Genomic DNA, 22,813 nt, shown 5'->3' with positions numbered 1-22,813 from the left:
CAGCGACTAACCGCTTGAGCTACGGCTGAGGCACTGTGCAACAAGCCGGAAGGTCGGATTTGATTCCATATGAAGTGACCGGATTTTTCAGTTGACCAAATCTTTCCAGCCGCACTATGGACCTGGGGTCCTCTCAGCCTCTAACAGAAATGAGTACCACGAATCTTCCTGGGGGGTAAAGGGCGGCCGGCGCGTGAGACTGACAACCTCACCGCCAGATGTGAACCGATTGTCTAGAAAACGTGGGAGCCTCGACGTCTCACAAACCTATGGGCCTCCACAGCCTTGTTACAGGAATAGCTTTACATTCTTTTACTAGGTGCGAAATTTGAATTTCTTATGGCAGTACCAAGATCGTGTTATTCTAGAATGTGACATCTTGCAGTTTGGTAGATGGTTACCAGTATTTCGAAAGAACCTGCTGCATCTATCTTAAGAGCAGAAGGGTCGGCCTACTTTTCCACGTTGAAGACAGAACAGCACAAGATTAAGGATTTCAGGAACAGTTTTAGCCTTCTGTCGTGAAGATAGAAGTCCGAGGCTCCTTCGAACCGTTTGTCACCTACCAGACTAAACTGCGTCACACTCCATAAGATCATAATCTAAAACGAAGTACCCAGTAGGCCTAATTGAAGCGAAATCACTGCCCTCGGTGAAACTCCCTTATGAAATCCCTGAAGAGAGCGACATGTCTAGTCTATTCCTCTACTTGAAAGAAATTACGCCAATAAGGTAAAGCTATCCCTGGACTTATTTAATTAGGTAGCACGCCATGGCGGCGTATGGGAATTGGAGATATAACTCCTCCATCGTTAAACGCGGAATCAGATGGGGGTGAGTGGTCAGCTTCACGCCCCTGCCGCTTTATCCTAGAGGAAAACCCCCAGTACCCGTCGTACAGGAATGTGCGTGGACCCCATGGCCGGTCTGGACGTTATGGAGGGGAGAAAAATCTCTCGCCCTTACTGGAAATCGAACACTGACTCTTCTGTTTCCATCCCGTACCATGTTCACTATACAGACTGCACTATCCCGGCTCCCAGAACGAGCCTATGTGGCTAAAAATATTTTTTTCCTTTAGGAATTATATTGTATGTACCGTCTAACTTAACTTACATATATGAAAAGTGTTATTAAATAAAGTAAGGAGCAAACAAATATATCTCTTGATCCATGATCCACTCTAAGTTACGTATGTTTTGTACGATGTTCGTTGCTGGGTTACTAAGGGAATTGTGATAAATTACTAAGACAAAAATTGCTTCATATTACGAGGGAGAGGCAGTAAATAGGCCACAAATGGATATGAAACGTAAAACATGTGATACTCGGACCTGGGGAAAAACGTTTACTTCTCGACAAATCCTCCACCAACACCGATGCACCTGTCCCATCGCTTTACCAGTACGTCGAAACCCGCAGCATAGAAGTATTTTGTCTGTTGTCTCGGCCACTTCCTCACCTCAGTTTCAACCTATCTATGCATCAACGAAACGTTTTCCTCCCAGCTGTGAACAGCTTTAAGTGACAGACACTTCCTACCGTAAACAGGAAACGTTTCTTTGTGAATATCCATTGCATTGAGTCCTTTTACACACAGAAGAACGCACAATATAACTCTGCTCTTCGGTATTACACTCGTTAAGCACTATAGCCATTTTGACTACTGAAACCAGCCTCTGAACATGCGCGTGTGCATCTGCTAGCTAAACTGTCATGAAGCTGGACTGTGCTGCTACCTAGTGATACAAATAGAAACCCTATTACATCTGTTTACTTCCATTTGTGGCCTGTTTACCGACCCGCCCACCTACACTGAAAACTTCTCCATGGTGGGAAGCGAGAACACTACGAAGCCCACGTTATAGCTATGCGTTAATTACGACGGGGAGTGGATATTATAATTATGATAATATACAAGACAGCCGCATCTCATCCCTTCGAGCCCCGAACTTAATTATGGATCATATTACTAGCTCGATAAGAAGAGGTAATTTACTGAGACAAAGATTACAATTAGCCTACATGTTATCTGCTGCTTGTCCCTACATCGTGGCGAGGTATACTTCAGCTGGGGTCGGACAGAGGGCTATGGCCGGTGGCGTTTGCTGGTCACTTCATAGGATTATTAGTGTCTTATAAAACAGTAAGTTTTTCTCCGTGTGTAACTAATTAAGCACTACGCCATGAAGGCGTATGGGGGCTGAATGTGTAGATCCACGTTGTCCTGACCTCGATACTAGTTGGAAGTGAGTGGTTAGCTTCATGCCCCGGCCACTTTACCTAAGTGGAAAATGCTCCTCTTTATCCAATACGTAGGCTGGGTGTGCCCCAGAACCGGTCTGGAAGTCGTGGAGAGAAGAGAATTCTTAACCCTACCGGGACGCGACACCTTGGTCGTCCAGCCCGTAGCCAGCTGCAGTATCGACTGAGCTATCCCGTCTATAACAGGGAATTCAGAACAGAAACTCATGAAGCCTACTTTCTAGTTGCACCGATCTCTAGTTGTACGGAAATGTTATTGTGAATAATACTGTTTGATTTTATTCTTGCAAAAAATCATTACTTAAGCCTTTAAAGCCCAGTGGTTGCTATATGTACCATATATCTTAACGCACTAAAACTCTGCATTCTACACATGCAGTGTATATGTGTCTTTCTTATGGTTCTCACAGTAAAGAGCAATTATGTATTTCCCTAAATGGCATTAACCGGTTGGGCTTTTAGCGATGTGACGTGTTTCCTATGAGGTACGACTGGATTCTTATGTATTATTTGGATGAAATTCAGTCTCTAACTGATCATATCTATGATAATTTGTAGGTTATAGACGCAGAAGTTCATAATTTCACCATGTTTGTAACTGTTGATTAACAGACAATACTGGTATTGTGCACTCTAGATTTTTCAACTGACCTACGTCTTCCAGTCGACTCAGCCTCTAACAGAAATGAGTACCAGGAATCTTCCTGGGGGTAAAGGGCGGCTGGAATGTAAGGCCGACAACGTCACCACCATCTTCGAGTTGTCTAGAAAATGTGGGAACCTCGTCGTCTCACAAACCTATGGGCCTCCATGGCTAGTTACAGGGATGGCTTCAACTTTTTTACTATCACCTGGCGTTCTAGATAACACACACACACAAAACACGACGTTTCTGAAACTGGATCTGTTTTCGTCCTCATATGAGAGGGGAGGCACCTGCACTATTGGGTCCGTTGGAACTAACTTCCAATCACCAACACCCAACAGTGTAGGTGTTTCCCACACCTCACCTGAAGACGGAAACAGACCCAGTTTCCGAAACATTGTAATTTTTTGTGTGTTTCCTAGAATACCGTACGATGAACATATTCCAAAAATCCAGTAATCCCGAGTGTCATACACCATCGTCAGATCCCATTAGATCCATCGTATTTATACGTTTCACGCGATTCTCGACTTTGACAGTGTTTGTTTCCCTGAACTGTATAATAGGACTGGCGCGCCTTTGTAACAGAAGGAACTGCTCTTTGAAACATTATTCGGACTGATTTCAGGCCCAAAACTGACAGTCCATTCAATGTATGTATGTTACTTCTATCGAAGAAATGAGATCGCTTTGTTACATAAATCAGCTCTGCATTGCACTTTGAAATGCGCATGCAGGACCACGCGGGAAGAAACAAGAAACATCATGAAGAGTACTTACCTTCTGATATGTGATGCCGTATAGCCTGGCGGATTGCAGGATTTAGGGTTTTTACTGCCAACGGCGTCTGGGTCACCGTTTTATGGGACCTGAAATCAATAGAAATAAACTATCTTCCATAAGTAGAACAACAAGTTCTGGGAAGAACTAATCGTCTTCTTTCCTTTGACACGACACGGACCGCATAGAAAACAACGCCTGCAATAATTTTCATTGCCGCGGGAACGTCTTTATCAATTTATTACCTACGAACGATAGACGCACACACAGACAAACCCATACACGCATTCAAGTGTTCTTTTGTTGTTTCGTGTATTCGTTGCTGCGGGGATATGTTTATCGAGCCGTTGCCTAGCAACGATAGGAGAGATGCACGTAAAGACACGGGCTGATGGTAGGAATCTATCAAGTACGCCGTTGAAATGAGCTCAGGTGCCATGATACCAAATTCCATAAAGAATGGTTCAGGCATTCAGAAGTTAAAATGGGCGGAGATCACAAATATACAGACACACAGACAGCATGGAGCTCGCATAAGCCTACTTTCGTTTATTTTTTCAAAATAAGCCAGGGCAGTGCACCTACTTTCTGATATACGATTGACTGTGACTGCATCATCTTGCAAGCGAAACGGATTGTTGTTGGTTGCTGAATACTAAGACATCCGACATCCGGATTAGCGAGGGCTTACTGCACTATCTGCTGGGTTGCAACGCCGTACGCTCCATCAGAGTGCACTTCTGCATGACGTCACGTCCCAGAAGTTTGCCACAGCCATGAGAAGCTCACATTAATTCTATGGTGTCTGATAGGCCGTTACCAGTGTTTCGGAGAAATCCCTTGCCTCCATCTTCAGGGCAACAGGCTGCACGTTCTTCGAGTATGCTGGTATACGTGACAACATGACATTAAAGTCCAGTACAGAGTTTCGTGATTATCTGCATTGAAATGCAATTGGAACAAGTTGTCCCCCTGCGTATTTCAGCTCCACTACATGAAGATGTACGGGGGAGCAGAGATATACCTCCACTCATTTTAACGTCTGCACTAGATGAAAGTGCCCAGATTCATATTGCTTTACCCTCAAGAAAATGGCCCCCCGTACCCATTAGATAATGACTCGGTGGGCCCCACAGACGACCCGGACCATGTGGAGAAGAGCAGAGAAACTATCTTGACGGATATCGAACCCGATTCCTCAGTCGTTCAGTCCGTGGCCTATTCCCCGTGCTGATCGACATTTTACCCGGAATTTATCAGAGTATAGGTAAAGTTGGCAGGTCACGGTAACCGAGCGGTCTAAGGCATGTACTGTCTTCACTCGCTTGGAAACCTGGATCGTGGGTTCGAATCCCACTCAGGGCATCGATGTTTAGTTTGTGTATGTGCGTTTTTCTGTGTATACAGGTAGAGGCCTTGAGACGAGCTGATCACCCGCCCAAGGAGTCCTACCGAATGTGTAAGATCTAGAAAAACCGAAGTGAACGGAGAAGTTCATGGAGGTAGGCCTAGGCCCACTGGGGCTGTAGTGCCAAGAAAAAAAAAGGTAAAGTTGTCCCTGTGCTTAACTAGTTAAGCACTTCGCCATGAAGGCGTGTGGTGGAGTGTATGTATAGAGCCACATTTTCTTGACCTCGGAACTAGCTGGAGGTAAGTTCTCAGCTTCACGCCCCGGCCACTCTAACCCGGGGAACAACCCCCGGTTCCCACTGAATAGGAGGTTGGCTGGACCCCAGAGCCGGTCTGGACGACGTGTAGCAGAGAAAATTATTGACGCTACCGGGACTCGAACTCCGGCCCTGGACGTCCAGCCCGTGTCCAGTCGCTGTACAGCCTACGCTAGAGTGGAGCTGAAAATTATAATCGCTATTATATTTAAGCATCCTGTTGCACTCCATACGATAAATGATATAAACTCCGTCTCAAGTGCAAACAATATATTTTGCATATATTGTTTGCACTTGAGACGGAGTTTATATCATTTATTATAATCGCTGTATATTCGCGTTTATTTGGAGTAACAGCTTTGGCCATTGTGAGCCTAGGCGGAAAAGGAGGCGAAATGTTGCAGAAACGAAGACAACGGCGGAACGCGAAGGGTGAGGGAGAGGATACGAAAGAAGACCACACGCATGAAGTACCAGCTGGTCGTGGATTGGTCGGTAGTTTGGCCGCCAATCTCTGTGGCCTGTCCCATTCATAAATAGCCGCTCGCACGAGACACATCAGGAGGGGGAAGGGAACATGTAAAGAAATGTTCAAGAAAGAAGAATGATGAAGAAGGAAGAAGAGAGAGAGAGAGTTGGTTTCGCAAGGCACTGGAACGGAGAGAGAGACCTGCTCAGACAAGTCGGCTCTCCTCCAGCACGCAGTGGCCAGAAGTGGCTGGAGCGAGTCGGTGGCAGCAGGTGCGTGTGTGTGTGATGCACAGTGTGGTGGGTACGGTGTAGTAGCATGGAGCTAGGGTCCTGTTGTGTTCTCAGGCCTAACCCGACGGCGAACTTGGATGATGATCAAATAGTTCCGGATCATCCTGGTGATTGTTCAAGTGGTGGATGGTCTTCATCAGGACAAAACTTGGTAGACACTTGGATACAAATGCAGGTATGGCCACAACCTGTTGTTTACTCTGATGCTAGGCGCATGCTCCAACTTATATAACCGTGTTTGCTGCGCAGCGCAAATTGCGCGCGTTTTATGATTACATCTCCCAGTCGGTTTGGTTTCAAATGCCCACGTCTCGTGAGGCTGTAAATCAAGCAGTTGTTAACTGAACAGACATTTTTTAACCATATTCACATACAAAACACAACAGACATTAAAGTTTTTAACCACATTCGCCTACGAAACACAACAGAGATTAAAGTTGTTTTTTTTTTAACCATATTCACTTACGAATCACAACAGAGATTAAAGTTTTTACAGTTAAGATCTTGCTTGGTTAATTCTTTTTTTTTTCTAAAGATTGCTGGATTACGTTACTCCGAAACGTCAGTAAGCTTCTGTGTAACATGTCAGAAGATGAGTACTCTTCTAACCGACAGACTGTTCTGTTTAAGCACAGCACACTTCGGTGGGTGTTTAATATTGCGAGGGTTAGAACTCTGTAGATGGAAATAGCATATTCCTTCGAACACTGGTACCCACATACCAGTCTACACTGTGTCATAAATACCGCAGTATGCATTTTTACAGCCGCGGAAATTTGAATCTGATTATGTTAATGCTACAGACTAGCTGTGGACAATTCAGAGCAAGCAGGAGGAAGGCGAAAAGGTACAGCTAGAGTTTTCATACTTGGTACTCGTCATTAAGGACATGCAACGAAGGAGGGTATGTAGTACGCAAACAACAAACGCATACAGTAATCTGCGATATCTTGAAGAAAGAGACCACTCGGAAGACCAAGACGTAGCTGTGAGGGGCAGTAATATGGATATAAACAAGACAGCAAATACGGCATTTGCCTATCGCATGGCGTCGACTTTTATGGGACGTGATGTTTCTCCGAAAAATAGTTTAAATACCCACCAGACTGCACGGCTGCACATCCAAGACGACAGTAATCTTACACGTTCTGAAACGTTCGCGAAACGTGACAGATTCATAAAATATATCAATTTTTATCATATAATTGAGGATAAACGTAATATATAAATGTAATATAATAATTTACTGTTTTTATTCATAGACACCAGACGATGGTCAGATGAAACCAAAACATGTAGTGTGATTGATACAGTAAACTGACAGACTTGTTTTCACTCGATTTCAATCATTTTGTTACGCAGTAAATAACGACGTTGTATGACGGTAAATAAAAGCTCCGTCACGTAGGAAGATGCACCACGTAAAGATAACGGGTATTGTCGAGTTCCCCAGATTTGTTGTAATCATGTCGAGAATCATAATATTTGCGGAAAAGTTGGCCTGGATGTGAAAGATTCATCCCTCTCTGCAGCATTTGTTGGTATCATTTTTCGGTCTGATACGAGTAAATGTTGACCGAGTTACGACTGAGATGCGCGCTGAAATGCGTGTGCGAGTCTTCACGTAAAGTGGCCGGCATTGTTAGATTTTAAAGCTGTCAGCAAATATGAGCGTAAACCTTAAAGATCAAATTTCATTAAAATCGGTTACAACTTTCTCAGGGTTGTTAAATGTAAACACGCACACTATAGAGGTCAGAGAAGCATATTTTGTTCTGCAACTTCTTGTTGGCTAGGATGATGAGGTGGGCAGGGCATGCAGCACGAAGAAGGGGGAAGAGGAATGCATATAGGATATTGGTGGGAAAGCAAGAAGGAAAGAGACCAGTGGGCAGATCAAGGCGTAGGTGGGTGAACAATATTAAAATGGATCTTAGATAGATACGATGGGATGGTATGGATTGAATTGAATTGATCTTGTCCAGGATAGGGACCAATGGAGGGCTCTTGTGAACACGGTAATGAACCTTCGGGTTCCATAAAATGCTGGGAAATTCTTGAGTAGCTGCAGATTTTGCGGCTCCTCAAGAAGGACTCAGCTCCATACGTAAGTACTACTTTTTGGCGAACGCACCAAAGAATTATGTTGCGTGGAATTTGCGTCTAGCCCAGGATGCGGGCAGGTGGCCTGTTCTTCTGAGTACGGTAAAGATCATTCGGGTTCCATAAAAGACGGGAAATTTGTTGACCAGCCGAGCTTCCCAGGACCGATTCTGCACCAAGGAATTTGTGATCTGCCTTTTCGTCTTTTGTAATTTACTTAGGGGCGTTAATAGCTGCTCCATATCTCAAGCGGTTAGTCGCTGGCTTCTCACCGCAGCAGCCCGGGTTCGATCCCGGGTCTGGTCAAGTGGGATTTGTGGTGGACAAAGTTGCGTTGGGGTGGGTTTTCTCCGGGCACTTCGGTTTCCCCTGCCAATCTTCATTCCACCAAATTCTCCATCATCATAATCACCCGGGGCAGGTACAATAGGCCAATCAGTGGCCGCCGTACCGAGTGGACCCAGTTGGAATCCCTCACCACTAAACGAATTAGGAGCATTAATAGGCAGCTGAGCAGCACAGGTTTTCTGTGTATTTAACCCCAGACTTTAAACCAGCAAACATAAGCACCCCATTCTTTTTACAGGAATCCGTGACGGATGGTATGGTTACTATTTCTACCATGGACTCTGACATTAAGATGTTATGTTTTTTGGTACAGTTCATTTATGTATTTCATATCATGCTGAAAATAAACAGCGATTATTTATAAAAGTTTGTGACGATGATATTAATACAGTTGTTATATTTCGGGACACCCACCGTCCTCTCTTTACTTAAAGCAATATTTCGGAGGTTGGATTCTGTCTCCGAAATGTTGTGTGTTTTAAATCAAAACATGAGAATGGATAATGTTCAGAAACACAGTAGTTGTATTAATATAACATCGCCACAAACTTTTAGATCTTATTATCTTACCAGTATGGACGTGGTATATACCCGAAGTTTGGAAATTTGAGTGTATTACGATACAACTTGCTAAGACTTCCAGTCATCTGGTGTTTCTTACGTCCGGAGATAGGGAGTAGCTCTGTTGATTGAACCCAAATGAGTAGGCTCCACCTGATGACGGAGACAGAATCCGATCTCCGAAACGCCGTGTTCTTTAAATAATAACAAGGACGATGGATAACGTCCAAAAATAGCGATTATTTATCTAAAAACGGGAATGAGGCGAAGTGAATTTCTGTGCTACACAAGCTGAATTTTTAAGTACAGTAAACGCTAAATTTAACCGATTTCGGATTTCACGACCAAAGTTCTTCTGTACTTCCCCGTTATTCTTCGGTTGATATGTTGTGTTATTTCGTCAGTCGCGCTGCAAGCATGGCGCGTCTCTAGGAAATGCGTCGTTCTGTCGCAAATTAAATTTTGTGTTGTACTGTGTATGGTTTGTTCTCTTACAAATGTATTTTCTTAATTACTACACATTGGACAGAAGCGAGGAGAAAGGTGCGTGTAAACAAAAGTTTATAAGTGACTGAAAAATTATAATCGGGAGTGTATGTCACGTGTTTGTGAGAATACGGACGTTGCGATTTAACGGACATCCATTATGCTGTAATTCGTAAAGAGATATCAGGCTTCACAGAGTTAAATCTCAGTTTCTGTACGTACCGCCTCGTTTAATATACAGGAACTCAAATCTCAGTTGTTTCTTTATGTGCCACTTCGATTAATTTTCAGGAACTCAAATCTCAGTTGTTTCTATATGCGCCACCTCTTTGAGTATTCAGGAACTCAAATCTCGTTTGTTTCTATATGTGCCACCTCTTTCAGTATTAAGGAACTCAAATCTCAGTTGTTTTTATATGTGCCACCTCTTTCAGTATTAAGGAACTCAAATCTCAGTTGTTTTTATATGTGCCACCACGTTTAATATTCAGGAACTCAAATGTCAGTTGTTTCTATATGTACCACCTCTTTCAGTATTCAGAAACTCAAATCTCGGTTGTTCTATATGTGCCACGTTTAATATTCAGCAACTCAAATGTCAGTTGTTTCTTTATGTAACACCTCTTTCAGTATTCAGGAACTCAAATCTCGGTTGTTCTATATGTGCCACCACGTTTAATATTCAGGAACTCAAATGCCAGTTGTTTCTTTGTGTAACACCTCTTTCAGTATTCAGGAACTCAAATCTCGGTTGTTCTATATGTGCCACCACGTTTAATATTCAGGAACTCAAATGCCAGTTGTTTCTTTGTGTAACACCTCTTTCAGTATTCAGGAACTCAAATCTCGGTTGTTTCTACGTTTATGTACCACCTCTTTCAGTATTCAGGAACTCAAATCTCTGTTGTTTCTATATGTACCACCTCTTTCAGTATTCAGGAACTCAAATCTCGGTTGTTTCTATATGTACCATCTCTTTCAGTATTCAGGAACTCAAATCTCGGTTGTTTGTATATGTACCACCACGTTTAATATTCAGGAACTCAGCGTCTTGCCCACACACACGGTATTTAAATATGTGTAATGTATTCCACGGAATAAACAGCAATTATTTCTCCATATGGTAGTTAACGGTTTGTCTTTGTAATGGAAATTCACCGAGCCTTCTGTGCCGTAAGAACTGAATTTTTATATATCGGTAAGATCTGCTTCATTATTCAAATGCTTTACTCACAGTTGTTTTTGCAGTCAGCAGACAGGTTGTATTTGTGTGAACAATTCTGTATTCTGAGATATAAAGCCTTGTAGTCCGTTGAAAGGCAACCAACGTTTCGGAGGTACACGTCGCCTTCATCTTCAGGCTCGAAGGATAAGCCGAGCAACAAACTAGCGTGAAAGCAGACTACACGGTGTTACATCTCAGAAGACAACTTTTCATGACGCCGCTGTGAAAACGGCAAATCCTACATGTGGTTACGTGTTCCGCGTGATACCCAAAACAACGGCGAATATTTCTCTACACATTAATGGAATGGAGGGACACGCGGTGGCGTAGTTGGTTGAAACACTATACTACAAGCCGGAAGGTCGCAGGTTCGATTCTCGATGAGGTCATTGGATTTTTAGTTGACCTAATCCTTCCAGCTCCACTATGGTCCTGGGGTCAACTCGGCTTCTAACAGAAATGAGTACCAGGAATCTTTCTGGGGAGTATAAATGGCGTCCTGAGCGTAAGGCTGACAATCTCACCGCCATCTATGAGCCCGAATGTAGAGAAAATGTGGGAGCCTCCACGTCTCACAACCCTATGGGCCTCCATGGCTTTTCTAGCTTTACATAGTGTATCTGCCTTGTGGGAAGGGTGGAAGGTGACGTACCGTAAATAAGACCCCTGACCGATATGTACTGTGCAATTTTTATCTCAAGGGACACGACGAAGTCACTTGGCATCCTGTTGAGAACGGCTAGATCTGAAATCAGGGAAAGTAACCGCGAAATGGCCGTTTTCCCAATAAATATCGCTGTCTCTATATTATGTAAAAATTCTAAAAGAGGAATAGAATTCGAATTAAGAAATTAAATATGACAAATGAAATGGAAAAGGATAATTGTGTACAAGGATTCGAGTGAGAGTCCAAAAATTCTGCGGGATTTTGCATATCACCTTAATAGACGTGGCCACCGTTATGTTGTATATTGCTAAGAGTACGTAAACTTCATAACATTGCGTTCTTTTTCAAAGAAAGTAACACTCAAGATCAGAAATTAAAATTTATCATGTAATTACAGAATACTGGGAATGAGGGTATGACTCCCAACCAGAAAACTCTGTAGCAGTACCAGCACACAGCTTTAACAACCGTGGCTATGTCAGTACCTGTTCTCATTTAGGCTTGTGATACGAAACAGACATGAAAAACAGCATTTAGGCCATATATGTATAGAGTAGACGTGGACCGCAACGTCCAGGTATTTATACATCTCTGACAGCTTTCCTTTCGGCTTCAGATTTACAACCTGTACATTTCTCTGCTGACGAAACTTCCAGTGAAAGCCAATCACAAGGCCGACGTATCTCTAGCCCAGAACTGCCGTTGTTCAGTGATGAGAGTAAGAATCCCTCGAAAGTCAAACGCCATTTTACAAATGCGGAATATATAAACCGTTAATAATGTTAGAAAAATATTTACTTCCGGGCGTAAAGTGAAAACTTGCCGCAGACAAACGGATTCTGGGTTCGGGGTAAGCAGGGTTGCCACTCTGACAAGTGTGTAGTCAACACCGAACTGTGGAAAACTCAAGACATAAAGGATTGTCCCTTCATAGCTTATCAGTTATCTTCGTAAAGTTGTCCTTGTGCTTAACTAATTAAACACTACTCCATGAAGACGTATGGTGGAGTGGATGTGTAGATCCACATTTTCTTGAGGTGAGTGGTCAGTATCTCGACCCGGCCGCGTTACTCCCGGGGAAAGAGCCCTAGGTACCCATTGGGTAGGAGGCTGGGTGGGCCAGAGAGTCGGTCTGGACAACGTGAACAAGAGAAAAGTTGTGACTCTACCGGGACTCGAACTCCGGACCTTTCGGTCGTCCAGCCCGTTATCAGCCCCTATACCGACTATGCTACCTTGGGTCCTCCCACTTCATAAGATTTTTAATTTCTTCCACCTCACAGAAAACACATGGTGTCGTAGAACCAATTACCACTGGATTAGAAGTAAAAACATTTTGTTCCCACATGCCTGTGTTATTATGTTGAATGTGTGTTCGCTTTCTTTGACACTGCGGAGTTCCAGCATCAGATGGCCGAAATTTTAATTTTCAGTGTCCACGTAATTCACGGAAAACACGCGGTTTCACGCGGATATGGGCCGGTATTGAAACGGAAATGAATGTACAGTGCAGTCACATTTTATGCGAGTTTGAATTAGTACGATATGAAAAAATAAAGTTATGCTTTTATGCGCAGAGTTTGCAATAATGCGACTCCCCCCCCCAAAAAAAAAATTGGCAAAAATAATAATGCAATAAAGTGACAATTTAATAAAAATTAAGACGATTATTAATTAGTAAAATGTCATGTTACCCTGCAATGGCTATAAGTTTATGCGCTCAGAGAGCGCATCCCCCTTACTTTACATTTATCACTATGAGAAAACTCGCTTCGAATTATGCGAGATCTTCAAGAACGCGCTGTACGCGGTATCAATAACTTCTCTGCTCTGGGAACAGGTAGTCGTTAATACTGGGCATGTCCGGGTTTCGGTACGCGGTACCGTAGTTTGTTGAGGCACTATGCTACAGGCCGGAAGGACGCGGATTCGATTCCCGATAGGTCACTAGATTTTTCAATTGACCCAAGCCTTCCAGCCGCAATATGGCCCTGGGGTCGAATCAGCATCTAACATAAATTAGTACAAGGAATCTTCCTGGGGGGTAAAAGGCGGCCTGCGAGTAAGGCTGACAACCTCACCGCCATCTGTGAGTCGACTGTCTAGAAAATGTGGGAGTCTTGACGTCTCACAACCTTAAGGCCTCGACGGCCTGTTACAGGGATAATGTCCGCGTTTCTGTTGAAGTGCCTTCGTGATATTTCTGGTGCCGATCGTGTTGGAACACGGCCGTCCATTCTCTTGTTCTTGTTTACTTTGTAGTTCCCATAGCGACTACGGGCCATTACTCACAAGAGTACAGTCACTTGCCCGTTACGGCTTGAGCCCTCCATTGCGGCCATGTTCAGGGACGACCATCCATTCATTAGTTCAGCTCAGTTGCTCGTTTCCGTAGGAACCCCACACGTTACCTAATGGTCATAATGAAAGGTAAAGCTGTTGCTGTGCTTAATTAATTAAGCGCTATGATCGGACATTCTTGACCTCTGGACTAGTTGGAGTGGTCAGCTTCATGCCTCGGCCGCTTTACCCCCAGGGAAAGAGTCTCTGGTACCTATTGGGTAGGAGGCTTCGTGTACCCCAGAGCCTGACGCTGTTGAGATAAATCTTTCCGCTGCCGTATGTCCAGGCACGACCCGTATCTCTCTGTTCTTGTTCAGGTCAGTTGTTTTCCTAGCAGTCATAGGACCTTACGTAAGATTAAGTCGTGGTGAAGTGTTTACTGGTTGTTGTGATAGTCATTTGCATTATTATGGAGTGGATCGCGGATGAATGGCGTTTGAGAAAGTGACGCAGACATCTGCGGCTCTTAGGAGAGTGAAACTTGCAGGATCAGTAAATGAAGAAGCGAGAAACAAACAGCGGTACACAAGAACGCTAAGCCACCAGGAATTCCCGTTGGGAAGACATGCCGGCCGACAGGATGGCAGCAAACAGGCAAAGCTATCCCTGTAACATGCCATGAAGGCCTACAGGGTTGGGAGACGCCGAGGCTCCCACATTTTCTAGACAGTCGGCTGTGGAAAGGAGAGGAGGAAAATCTTGCATTGCTGAACCCGGTCTGTCCAGCCCGTAGCCCATCGCTATGTCGACTGAGCCATCCCGGCTCCGTCAGCCAGCTAACTTAATGTCTTCCTCGGCTGATGACTTGTGAGTTAATTTATCGGCAAGAGAGGCATATAGAGTTGAAAATGTATTAATTAAACATCTTATCATGACCCCTTAGTCGGTATGGCGATGTGCTGCGTGTTGGAAGGTTGGGTTTCGATCCCTGGTAAGGGCAAGAGATATTTATCTTCTCCACAGCGTCCAGACCGATTAGGGGGATGTCGCAGCCTCCTATCCAATGGGTACCGGTTCTACGCACTACAGAACTATTTGAAAATGTTGATTAAGTATTTATTTATCTGGAAACAGAGCTATCAAATAGATTTATGATAAAATTCAGATAAGAAATTTTGAGACTGCTTGTTTTTCAGCTTGACGAACGACGGGTCGTGGTTCGAGTCCCGGTAGGGTCAAGAATTTTCTCCACGTTCAGACCGGCCCTGGGGCCCACTCAGCCTCCTATCCAATGGGTACCGGGGGTTATTTCCCCGGGGGTAAAGCGGCCTGGGCGTGATGCTGACCACTCACTTCCAAATAGTGCCGAGGTCAAGAAAATGTTGATCTATGCATCCACTACCCTATACGTCTTCATGGCCTAGTGTTCAATTAGTTAAGCACGGGGACAACTTTTACTTTTTTACTTCGTTATTCATTTCGAGAACTGGTATCATCGTATATTATTTGCAAAAGTTTGAATTTAGGTGTATAGGGAACAGCTGTGCCATTGGAGAGAAAATCTTGATGCGTCGTACTGTCACGTGTTGAGTGTGACTATAGACCGGGTTTGGATTAGTAATCTCATTTATTGGGCTCTTAAACAAACAACTCGTGAGTGACTACACTTTACAGATCATTATCACACAAAGGCTAGTGTTCTCATTCACGGTTTTCACTGCGTTGCTTGGTAGCGTCTTCCAATAGTGGACACTCCTGTCCTGCCGGGCTCACGTCCTCCCAGGCAGGCGGCCATCTTACATCAACCTCCCACTCTTCCTACTGTAGTCTCCACAGGACTGTCCCGTAATGAAGTCAAAGTCACATTGCGACTGACGGTCAGTCAGTCAGTAAGTCTTGGTGTCGAGCCCCATCTGGGGCTCATGACCAGATATTTATTACAGTTTGACAGTTACGGTCTTGTTTTTATGGGGCACCCTCTCTGATGAGAGGACGGGTCTGTCCTTTTATATGCTGCTGGCTCTTGCCAGCGCAGTCTTTCTCGGGTCCGAGTCCCTTGGGACTGGCGACTATATTTTAATGTCTCAAATTTGAGGCTTCCCTTTTCGTCGCCTCCTACGTCTCGCAGGGTCACGGTGGAGGTATTCGACCTCGCCTCCACACGGGCGTGTCCCGTAATGGCAGATGGGCCTCTCTCTCGCTCTCTCTCTCTCTATATATATATAGATAGCCTAGGCACGGACCGCACAGAAAACAACGCTTTCAACAATGACTTCATTGCTGTATGTTACACAGTCGTTCCCTAATAATGCTGTTTCTCAGGCTTCACAGTTCTTGCTGTGCGCAAATATGGCGCAGTATATTAATAATTCGTTTAAAGTGACGATACATTTACAAATGCGCCTATTTTGCTCCACCCACAACGAACGCCAAAAATGAGAACAAGAATCCTTAGTGTATTTGTAACCTGATACATTTGCTGCAGCACTTAATAACAGCACACATCTGTGCAATACAATATTTACGGCAGTTCAGTGACTCCCCGATAGTCATAACAGTTTTCATGGGACACGTCACGTGACATGGTCGTGTTTCGGCGATACAACGCTACTCTGTGAATCTTCGTGCCTAGTTCTTTACAGCGTTCCTGTGTGCCTACGCCATGAAAGCGTATGGGATGTATGGAACCACATTTTTTGACCTCTGCACTAGCTGGAGGTAAGTGGTCAGCTTCACACCCCGGCCGGTTTACCCCCGGGGAAAGAGCCACCGGTACACATTGGATAGGATGTTGGGTGGACCCGAGATCCGGTCTGGACGATTTTGAGAAGAGAAAATTCTTGACCCTACCGGGACTCGAACTCCGACCCCTCAGCCGACCAGCACGTATACTGTATACAGAACATTTTTGGTGTCAGCTTCTCTCTAGAATTACGGTATGTTTTCACCAGTACCGTGATGTTTCATGGCACAGCCGGCGAACGGTTTTGCATGAACACGTGGCTCATGAGCTCCTTTACGTGGAATTCTTCTAACATCACCGTGCGTTACTGGAAACAGGGACCTTCGTAAGCGGTCTGGAAACCTGAGCGTTAAAGAAACCATCACGACTTAAAGAACGCTAACTTCATGGAGCTGAGCCCTTCTTGAGAAGCAGCCAGTTGTGCAGCTATGCAAGAACTTCCTAAAATTTTACGGAACCCAAAGGTTCAATACCGTGTTCACAAGAGCCGTCCATTGGTCTCTATCCTGAGTCAGATCAGCCCATATCATCCCATCACGTAGTTTGTGTGTGACTACAGACTGGGTTTGGATTGGTGAATAGATTTATTGACCACTTACAGGTCGTAACTATAAATAACTACAACACTATCGCCATTTCCACACTTTACAGCTCACTAGAGCACACAGTCTAGTGTTTTCAGTCTGTTACTAGACGTTTCATGGTAACAGCTCCAACAATGGCTATTCTCTGCCGCCGGCTTAAGTCATGTCTTCACAGACTCCCGTACAGAACTCACTATCAACTAACGTTGTACCTTGTTTATAACATCTCGGCACTAAACACGTAGAAATCACAGCTTTTCCATTGTTGTTCAACTGTTTCATTATTAAGAATCTGCTGCCTGGCAACTGGAACGTGTTTACCAAGCCGTTGCCCAGAAACGGCCCTAGTATGTCCGTCAATCTCACGGTCGTTGCATAGCAACGGCTCTGCACGCTGCAGCATTCTTCTTAAACCACTGCTGCGATAATCGTAAGTCTAACTTAGCAGTTCTGCATCAGAAAATGTTACTGGCAGCAGCGTGTTGCAAGGCGGTGGGAGCAATCAGCAGACATCTTCCTTCTTCATTCTGTAAGCATGACAGACAACAGCGACGGTGATATCTGCCTGGTAACATAGGCAAGCTTGTTCACCAGTCACTGTCAGACCTTTCCTCGGCGTCAGGAAGAGTTTAGCGGGCATTACGGCGTAACTGAAGTTACTGACAAAGTAAGTAACCCTTTAGACCACAGGAGTTACTGCATGTAACAACTGTCGGAAGAGGAGAACCCTTTGCAGTTTCCCTACAAAGCGTATTTTTTGTGTTTCAGTGATTATTTCCCCAGACAGCATTAACAAGTTGGTCTTCGTTATGGTACTGTGTCCTCTGTGACAGAGAAACTGAAGATCTGAATACTGTTACACTAAATCCGTGGAGCCGGGATTGCACAGTCGGTATAGCTACTGGCTGGACTGTCGAGGGGTCGGATTTCGAGTCCTCGTAGAGACAAGAATTTCTTTCCTCTCCACGTCGTCCAGACAGCTTCTGGGGCCCACGCATCCAGTGAATATGGGAGACATCTTCCCCGAGAGTAAAGCTGACCACTCACATCCAAGTGCCGAGATTAAGAAAACGTGGATCTATGCGTCTGTTCTCCCATACGCCTTCATGACGTAGCGCCTAATTAAACACATGGACAAGTGTTTAGCAGCGAACTATTGGGAGCCAAGATAGCGCAGTCGGTATAGAGACTAGCTATTGGTTGGACTGCTGAAGGGTCGGAGTTCGTGTTCCGGCATGATCAAAAGTTTCTCCGCTTTGTCCCAGACCGGTTATGGGGCCCACCCAGCCTCCCACCAAATTGATACCGGGGGTAAATCGGCCGGAGCGTGAAGCTCACCACTCCAGTTAATACCGTGGTATAGAAAACTTGGATCTATACATCCACTCCCCCATACGCCTTCATGATGCAGTCCCTAATTAAGCACAGGGGCAACTTTACCTTTTTTAGCGAACTGTTGATCATCTGTGGGAAACAGCTCTCTTTAAATCGGCGGTTCACTAAGATGGGCCACGACGCTCATGGAAACGAATGGATCGTAGACGTTCCAAAGAACATTAAGCGAGTTTATTTTCTTTGGTGTCCAAACAGATGTTCTGTTGTAGGAAAGTACGCTTGCGCCATGGAAGTTGAAATATTATGTAGCGGATGCTGAGAATTGGATGTTAATGGATTGTGCCAGGTTCTGATGATCGTGGGGCGATAGTCCTGTGTGCTGGAGTCCAGATGTTTCTCCTTGCCTCTCTCCATGTCGTTATGCTGCTGTCTGAATGGAAGCAGTTACGTAAACTAACTTAAACAAGTTGTCCCACTGTGCAGCACGCAGAGACACGAGACGAAACGGAACATTAATTTCACTTTAGCATCTGATGATTATAACTTCGAGGAAGACTCGTTATGAGAAGGAAGTGCATAAAGTGGAGCACTGCCCCTTGTAGCTTCAAGTTCTTTTGCGTAATGTTTGAAAGAGGTATCTTCCTCGCAAAAAAAAACCCCGCTGCATCTCATTAAAAAGACGAGCCGATTACTTTTAGTGTTAAACTATGTGGTACATATAATTACCACGGTGTTTTAAAGGGTTAAATTCCAACCTTAAATATTCGTATGGTCTACTAGCTTGATCTTCAGAACCAACTTCGTGGAACTAAGACTTTCTTGAGAAGCCGCCAGTTGTACAGTTACCCAAGAATTTCTCAGCATTTTATAGAACCCGAAGGCTCATCACCGTATTCACAAGGGCCTTCCTCTGGTCCCTATCCTGAGCCAGATCAGTCCATACTACCACATCTTAATATTGTAGCGTGCATGACTGTTGCTATGCAACGAACGCGAGAAGAAACATTTGTTACTTGGTAACGGCCGGTAATCACGTGAACAATACCTGAGCTATCGCAAGGCAACTGCTCGGTAAACGGGTTCCCGCGGCAACATAAGTGCATGCAACGGTCGTGGTATTGTTGGACTCTTAACAATGGAAACGGTGTTATCTATTGGGTCCGCAGGCTGGCAGAGTGATTTAATTGAGAGATTTCAGTTGCGGGATGTTCGCTGGACAGGAAGGACCACTATTAGAAGCCGTTACCAGGAAGCGGCTGTTGAAGACACTGCTGGCTAGAAAAAAGTCAGTGTTTGAAGCAGCGATTTGTAAAGTGTGTAGATTATCGATAACGCTGTAATTACGCATAGATCCGACTGCTGTGTGTAAGTGGTCGATAAATCCATTGACTAATCCAAACCCAGTCTGTAGTCACACCCGTAAATACGTGACAGTGTTATCCTCCCACTTGCCTCTAGGTTTCCTTTGCGACTTTTCGTAAGTAATTTTTGTTTTTACGGTGAGGAGTTGTTAGCCCCACGCGGACCCACTTAAAATTGGCGATCTTTAGAACACGATAATTAATCTTCGAGTTGCATAAAAAGGCGAAGTTTATCCACTAGTTGAGATACTATCAGCTGCTCAACGGAGCCTAAAGACTCCGCTGCATGACATGAACAATCACGAGATTTCCACGTGCGTCTTGTGTGATTCTTACCGGAAAAGCAGTCAGTGGCTAGAAACCGCACCAGGAAGCACAAATGTGGATAAATGCTATTAATAGTAACAACTGCGTCGCGATAGAGTGGACGACCAACAGATCGGAGTTTGATTCTTCTCGTCTGCATTCAGACCGCCCACCCATGTTGTCACCAGGAAGTGCTGGTATGCGACCCTCTGAGTATCTGGACTACACAGCATGGACTAATAGGATGATTGATGAATTGAAAGGGATTTGGAAGGAAGTGGGTGTAGCTTAATTTGAGGTATAATTCGGACATTTACGTGGAGGGAATGAGTAAAACTGCGAAGACGTCAGAGGTATCCGGTGTTCTTGGTGGAAAATAGAACTGATTACTTCTCGAATGCGTGTCCATCGCCACGCTTGCCGCGTTCTGTTTGCAGGTGCCGCGTGTAGTGTTTATATGGACGGAGGAAATGCGGTTGGAACATAATTTTATACGCTTTACCACAACCCTGTGGAAGATGACTTAGGAAAACCACAGACTAGGTTAGAAACACGGAGCACTCTGACGTGAAAGTACGCAGTTTTGTGACATACCGTACGACACGCGGAATTCGGTAGGCTCTCTGCGTTCCACAGTTGGTTTTAATGGTTCTGTATAGATGGCTCCACGCGCGGTGAATGTTACGTATACGCGGTAGTTCGCTTGGTTGAGGCAATATGTTACAAGCCGGGCCGTGCCACAGCTCAAGCGGTTAATAGCTGACTTCCCACCATGGCGGCCTGGGTTCGATCCCGCGTCTGGTCAAGCGGGATTTGTGTTGGACAATGTGGCGCTGAGACGGGTTTTCTCCGAGTACTTCGGTTTCCCCTGCCAATGTTCATTCCACCAACTTTTTCATCTTCATAAAAACCCGGGGCAGGCTACAATAGGCCAATCAGTGGCCGCCGTGCCGAGTGGACCCAGTTGGCCTCCACCCCCCACTAAGCGAATATAAAAACAAATGTTACAAGCCGGAAGTTCGATTCCCGATGACGTCATTGAAATTTTCAGTTGGCCTAATCCAGCCGCACTGTGGTCCCGGGGTCGGCTCAGCTTCTAACAGAAATGAGTACCAGGAATGTTCCTGGGGGTAAAAAGCGGCCAGCGCGTGAGGCTGAGAACCTCACCGTCATCTGTAAGCCGATTGTCTAGAAAATGTGGGAGCCTCGACGTCTCTCAACCCTGTGGGCCTCCTGTTACAGTGATAGCTTTACCTTTACCCCACGGCCATCTGTGAGCCGATTGTCTAGAAAATGAGGGAGCCTCGACGTCTCAACCTCATGGGACTCCACGGTCTGTTACAGGGTTAGCTTTATCTTTATCCTTTAATGTTGTCTGCTCAAGGTATAACGCACCGTCAGATATGTTTCATACTGTAAGAGCAATCGAAACTTGGAGGCTGAGTGGCAGCGCACTCGCTTTGTATTCTAGATGTCTCGAGTTCAAGTCTAGGCCCCGGAGATTGGTCATACTGACCGTCTTCTCTTGCTTTACCACAGTCGCTCTAGGTAAATGACAGTGGTGGCTCAGACTAGGCTATGGTCTCTTGTACAGCCTTTCCGATGCATTATTGGCAAATCACACCATTCGACGCGTTAACCGAACGGGTTAAGGTAGCGGTAAGACTGTGGACTCGCAGGTGCTCAGCTATAGTGCTTCCAGGCAAACGCAAGTACTATAGGGGATTACACGTACAGACAGACTGAGGGGAAGGGATTTATGAAGTACGCCGCTGAGATGGGCCCAGGTCCCATGATATATCAAGTTTCATAAAGATTGTTCAGACATTCCAACGTTTGTGGGGGAAGGGATTCATAGACACTCAAACAGCATAAGTCTCCTTTCATTTTCTCAAAATCTCTGTGGTCTAGTGGTCAGAGTTCCTGGCTACAGATCCAGAGGTCCCGGATTCGATTCCCGGCGCTACCAGATTTTCTAAGAAGTAGTGGGTCTGGAACAGCCTCGTGAGGATAATTGAGCTATTTCAAGGAAATAGCGGCTCCGGTCTAGAAAACCGAAATTAACGGTCGTGGGGATTCGTTACGCTGACCACGCGACACCCTTATCCGCTGTAGTTGGCACTATCTTCTCCGACAAGCGGCGGTCGCTCGGTCGGTATAGTTCGCTTGCGGACTACAAAATACGGAGTTTTGTTTGTAAGGGTAAGTAGACTAAAAAGACACGACACGACGTCACTTCCTAGCATCGCGTACTCTTTGAATGAGAACATTTGTTCACACCAATTTTCATGTTACTCTTTGTGAGACACCCAGTAGTATGCAAGCCATAAACGTTAGGGCCGCATGGGAGATGCATTGCGAAGGTACGTCCATTCGTCCATACACGTCTTGAAGCCGTCATTAATAGTGTATACTGTGTCGTGACATGGGATTAATAAACAATTGTATTGTCTGGCTACTGACATTATGAGCTGTGATATCAGCATTTCCGTTGCCATGTAAAGCGGGTCTTTCGGGTTGGGTGTGGATAAAGGGGACGGTCACCGCGTGTGGAGGGTAGCTGCGGTCGCAGAACTGAAATCTGGACTGCACAGGAGAAGTATGGTGAGTAGAAGGTGGACTGGACCAAAACCACTGCGGATTCTGTTGTGAACGACCAGATCTAAAAACACGGACAATCTTGAATGAGCA

General features: G+C 45.0%; 1 protein-coding gene across 2 annotated transcripts in view; it reads left to right on the top strand.

The window, feature by feature from the left end:
- Positions 1-6,063: 6,063 nt before the first annotated feature.
- Positions 6,064-22,813, top strand: part of LOC111874011 (dendritic arbor reduction protein 1) — a 235,113-nt gene continuing 218,363 nt past the window's right edge. For both annotated transcript variants that reach the window (XM_033755298.1, XM_023869114.2), the window contains exon 1: positions 6,064-6,295. In XM_033755298.1, coding sequence (XP_033611189.1) covers positions 6,146-6,295 — 150 coding nt within the window. In that variant the 5' untranslated portion in view covers positions 6,064-6,145. The remainder of the gene's footprint in view (positions 6,296-22,813) is intronic.

The sequence above is a fragment of the Cryptotermes secundus genome, unplaced genomic scaffold (genome assembly GCF_002891405.2).
Source record: "Cryptotermes secundus unplaced genomic scaffold, Csec_1.0 scaffold1230, whole genome shotgun sequence".
NCBI lineage: Eukaryota > Metazoa > Arthropoda > Insecta > Blattodea > Kalotermitidae > Cryptotermes > Cryptotermes secundus.
This window is presented reverse-complemented; position numbering and strand designations above follow the sequence as displayed.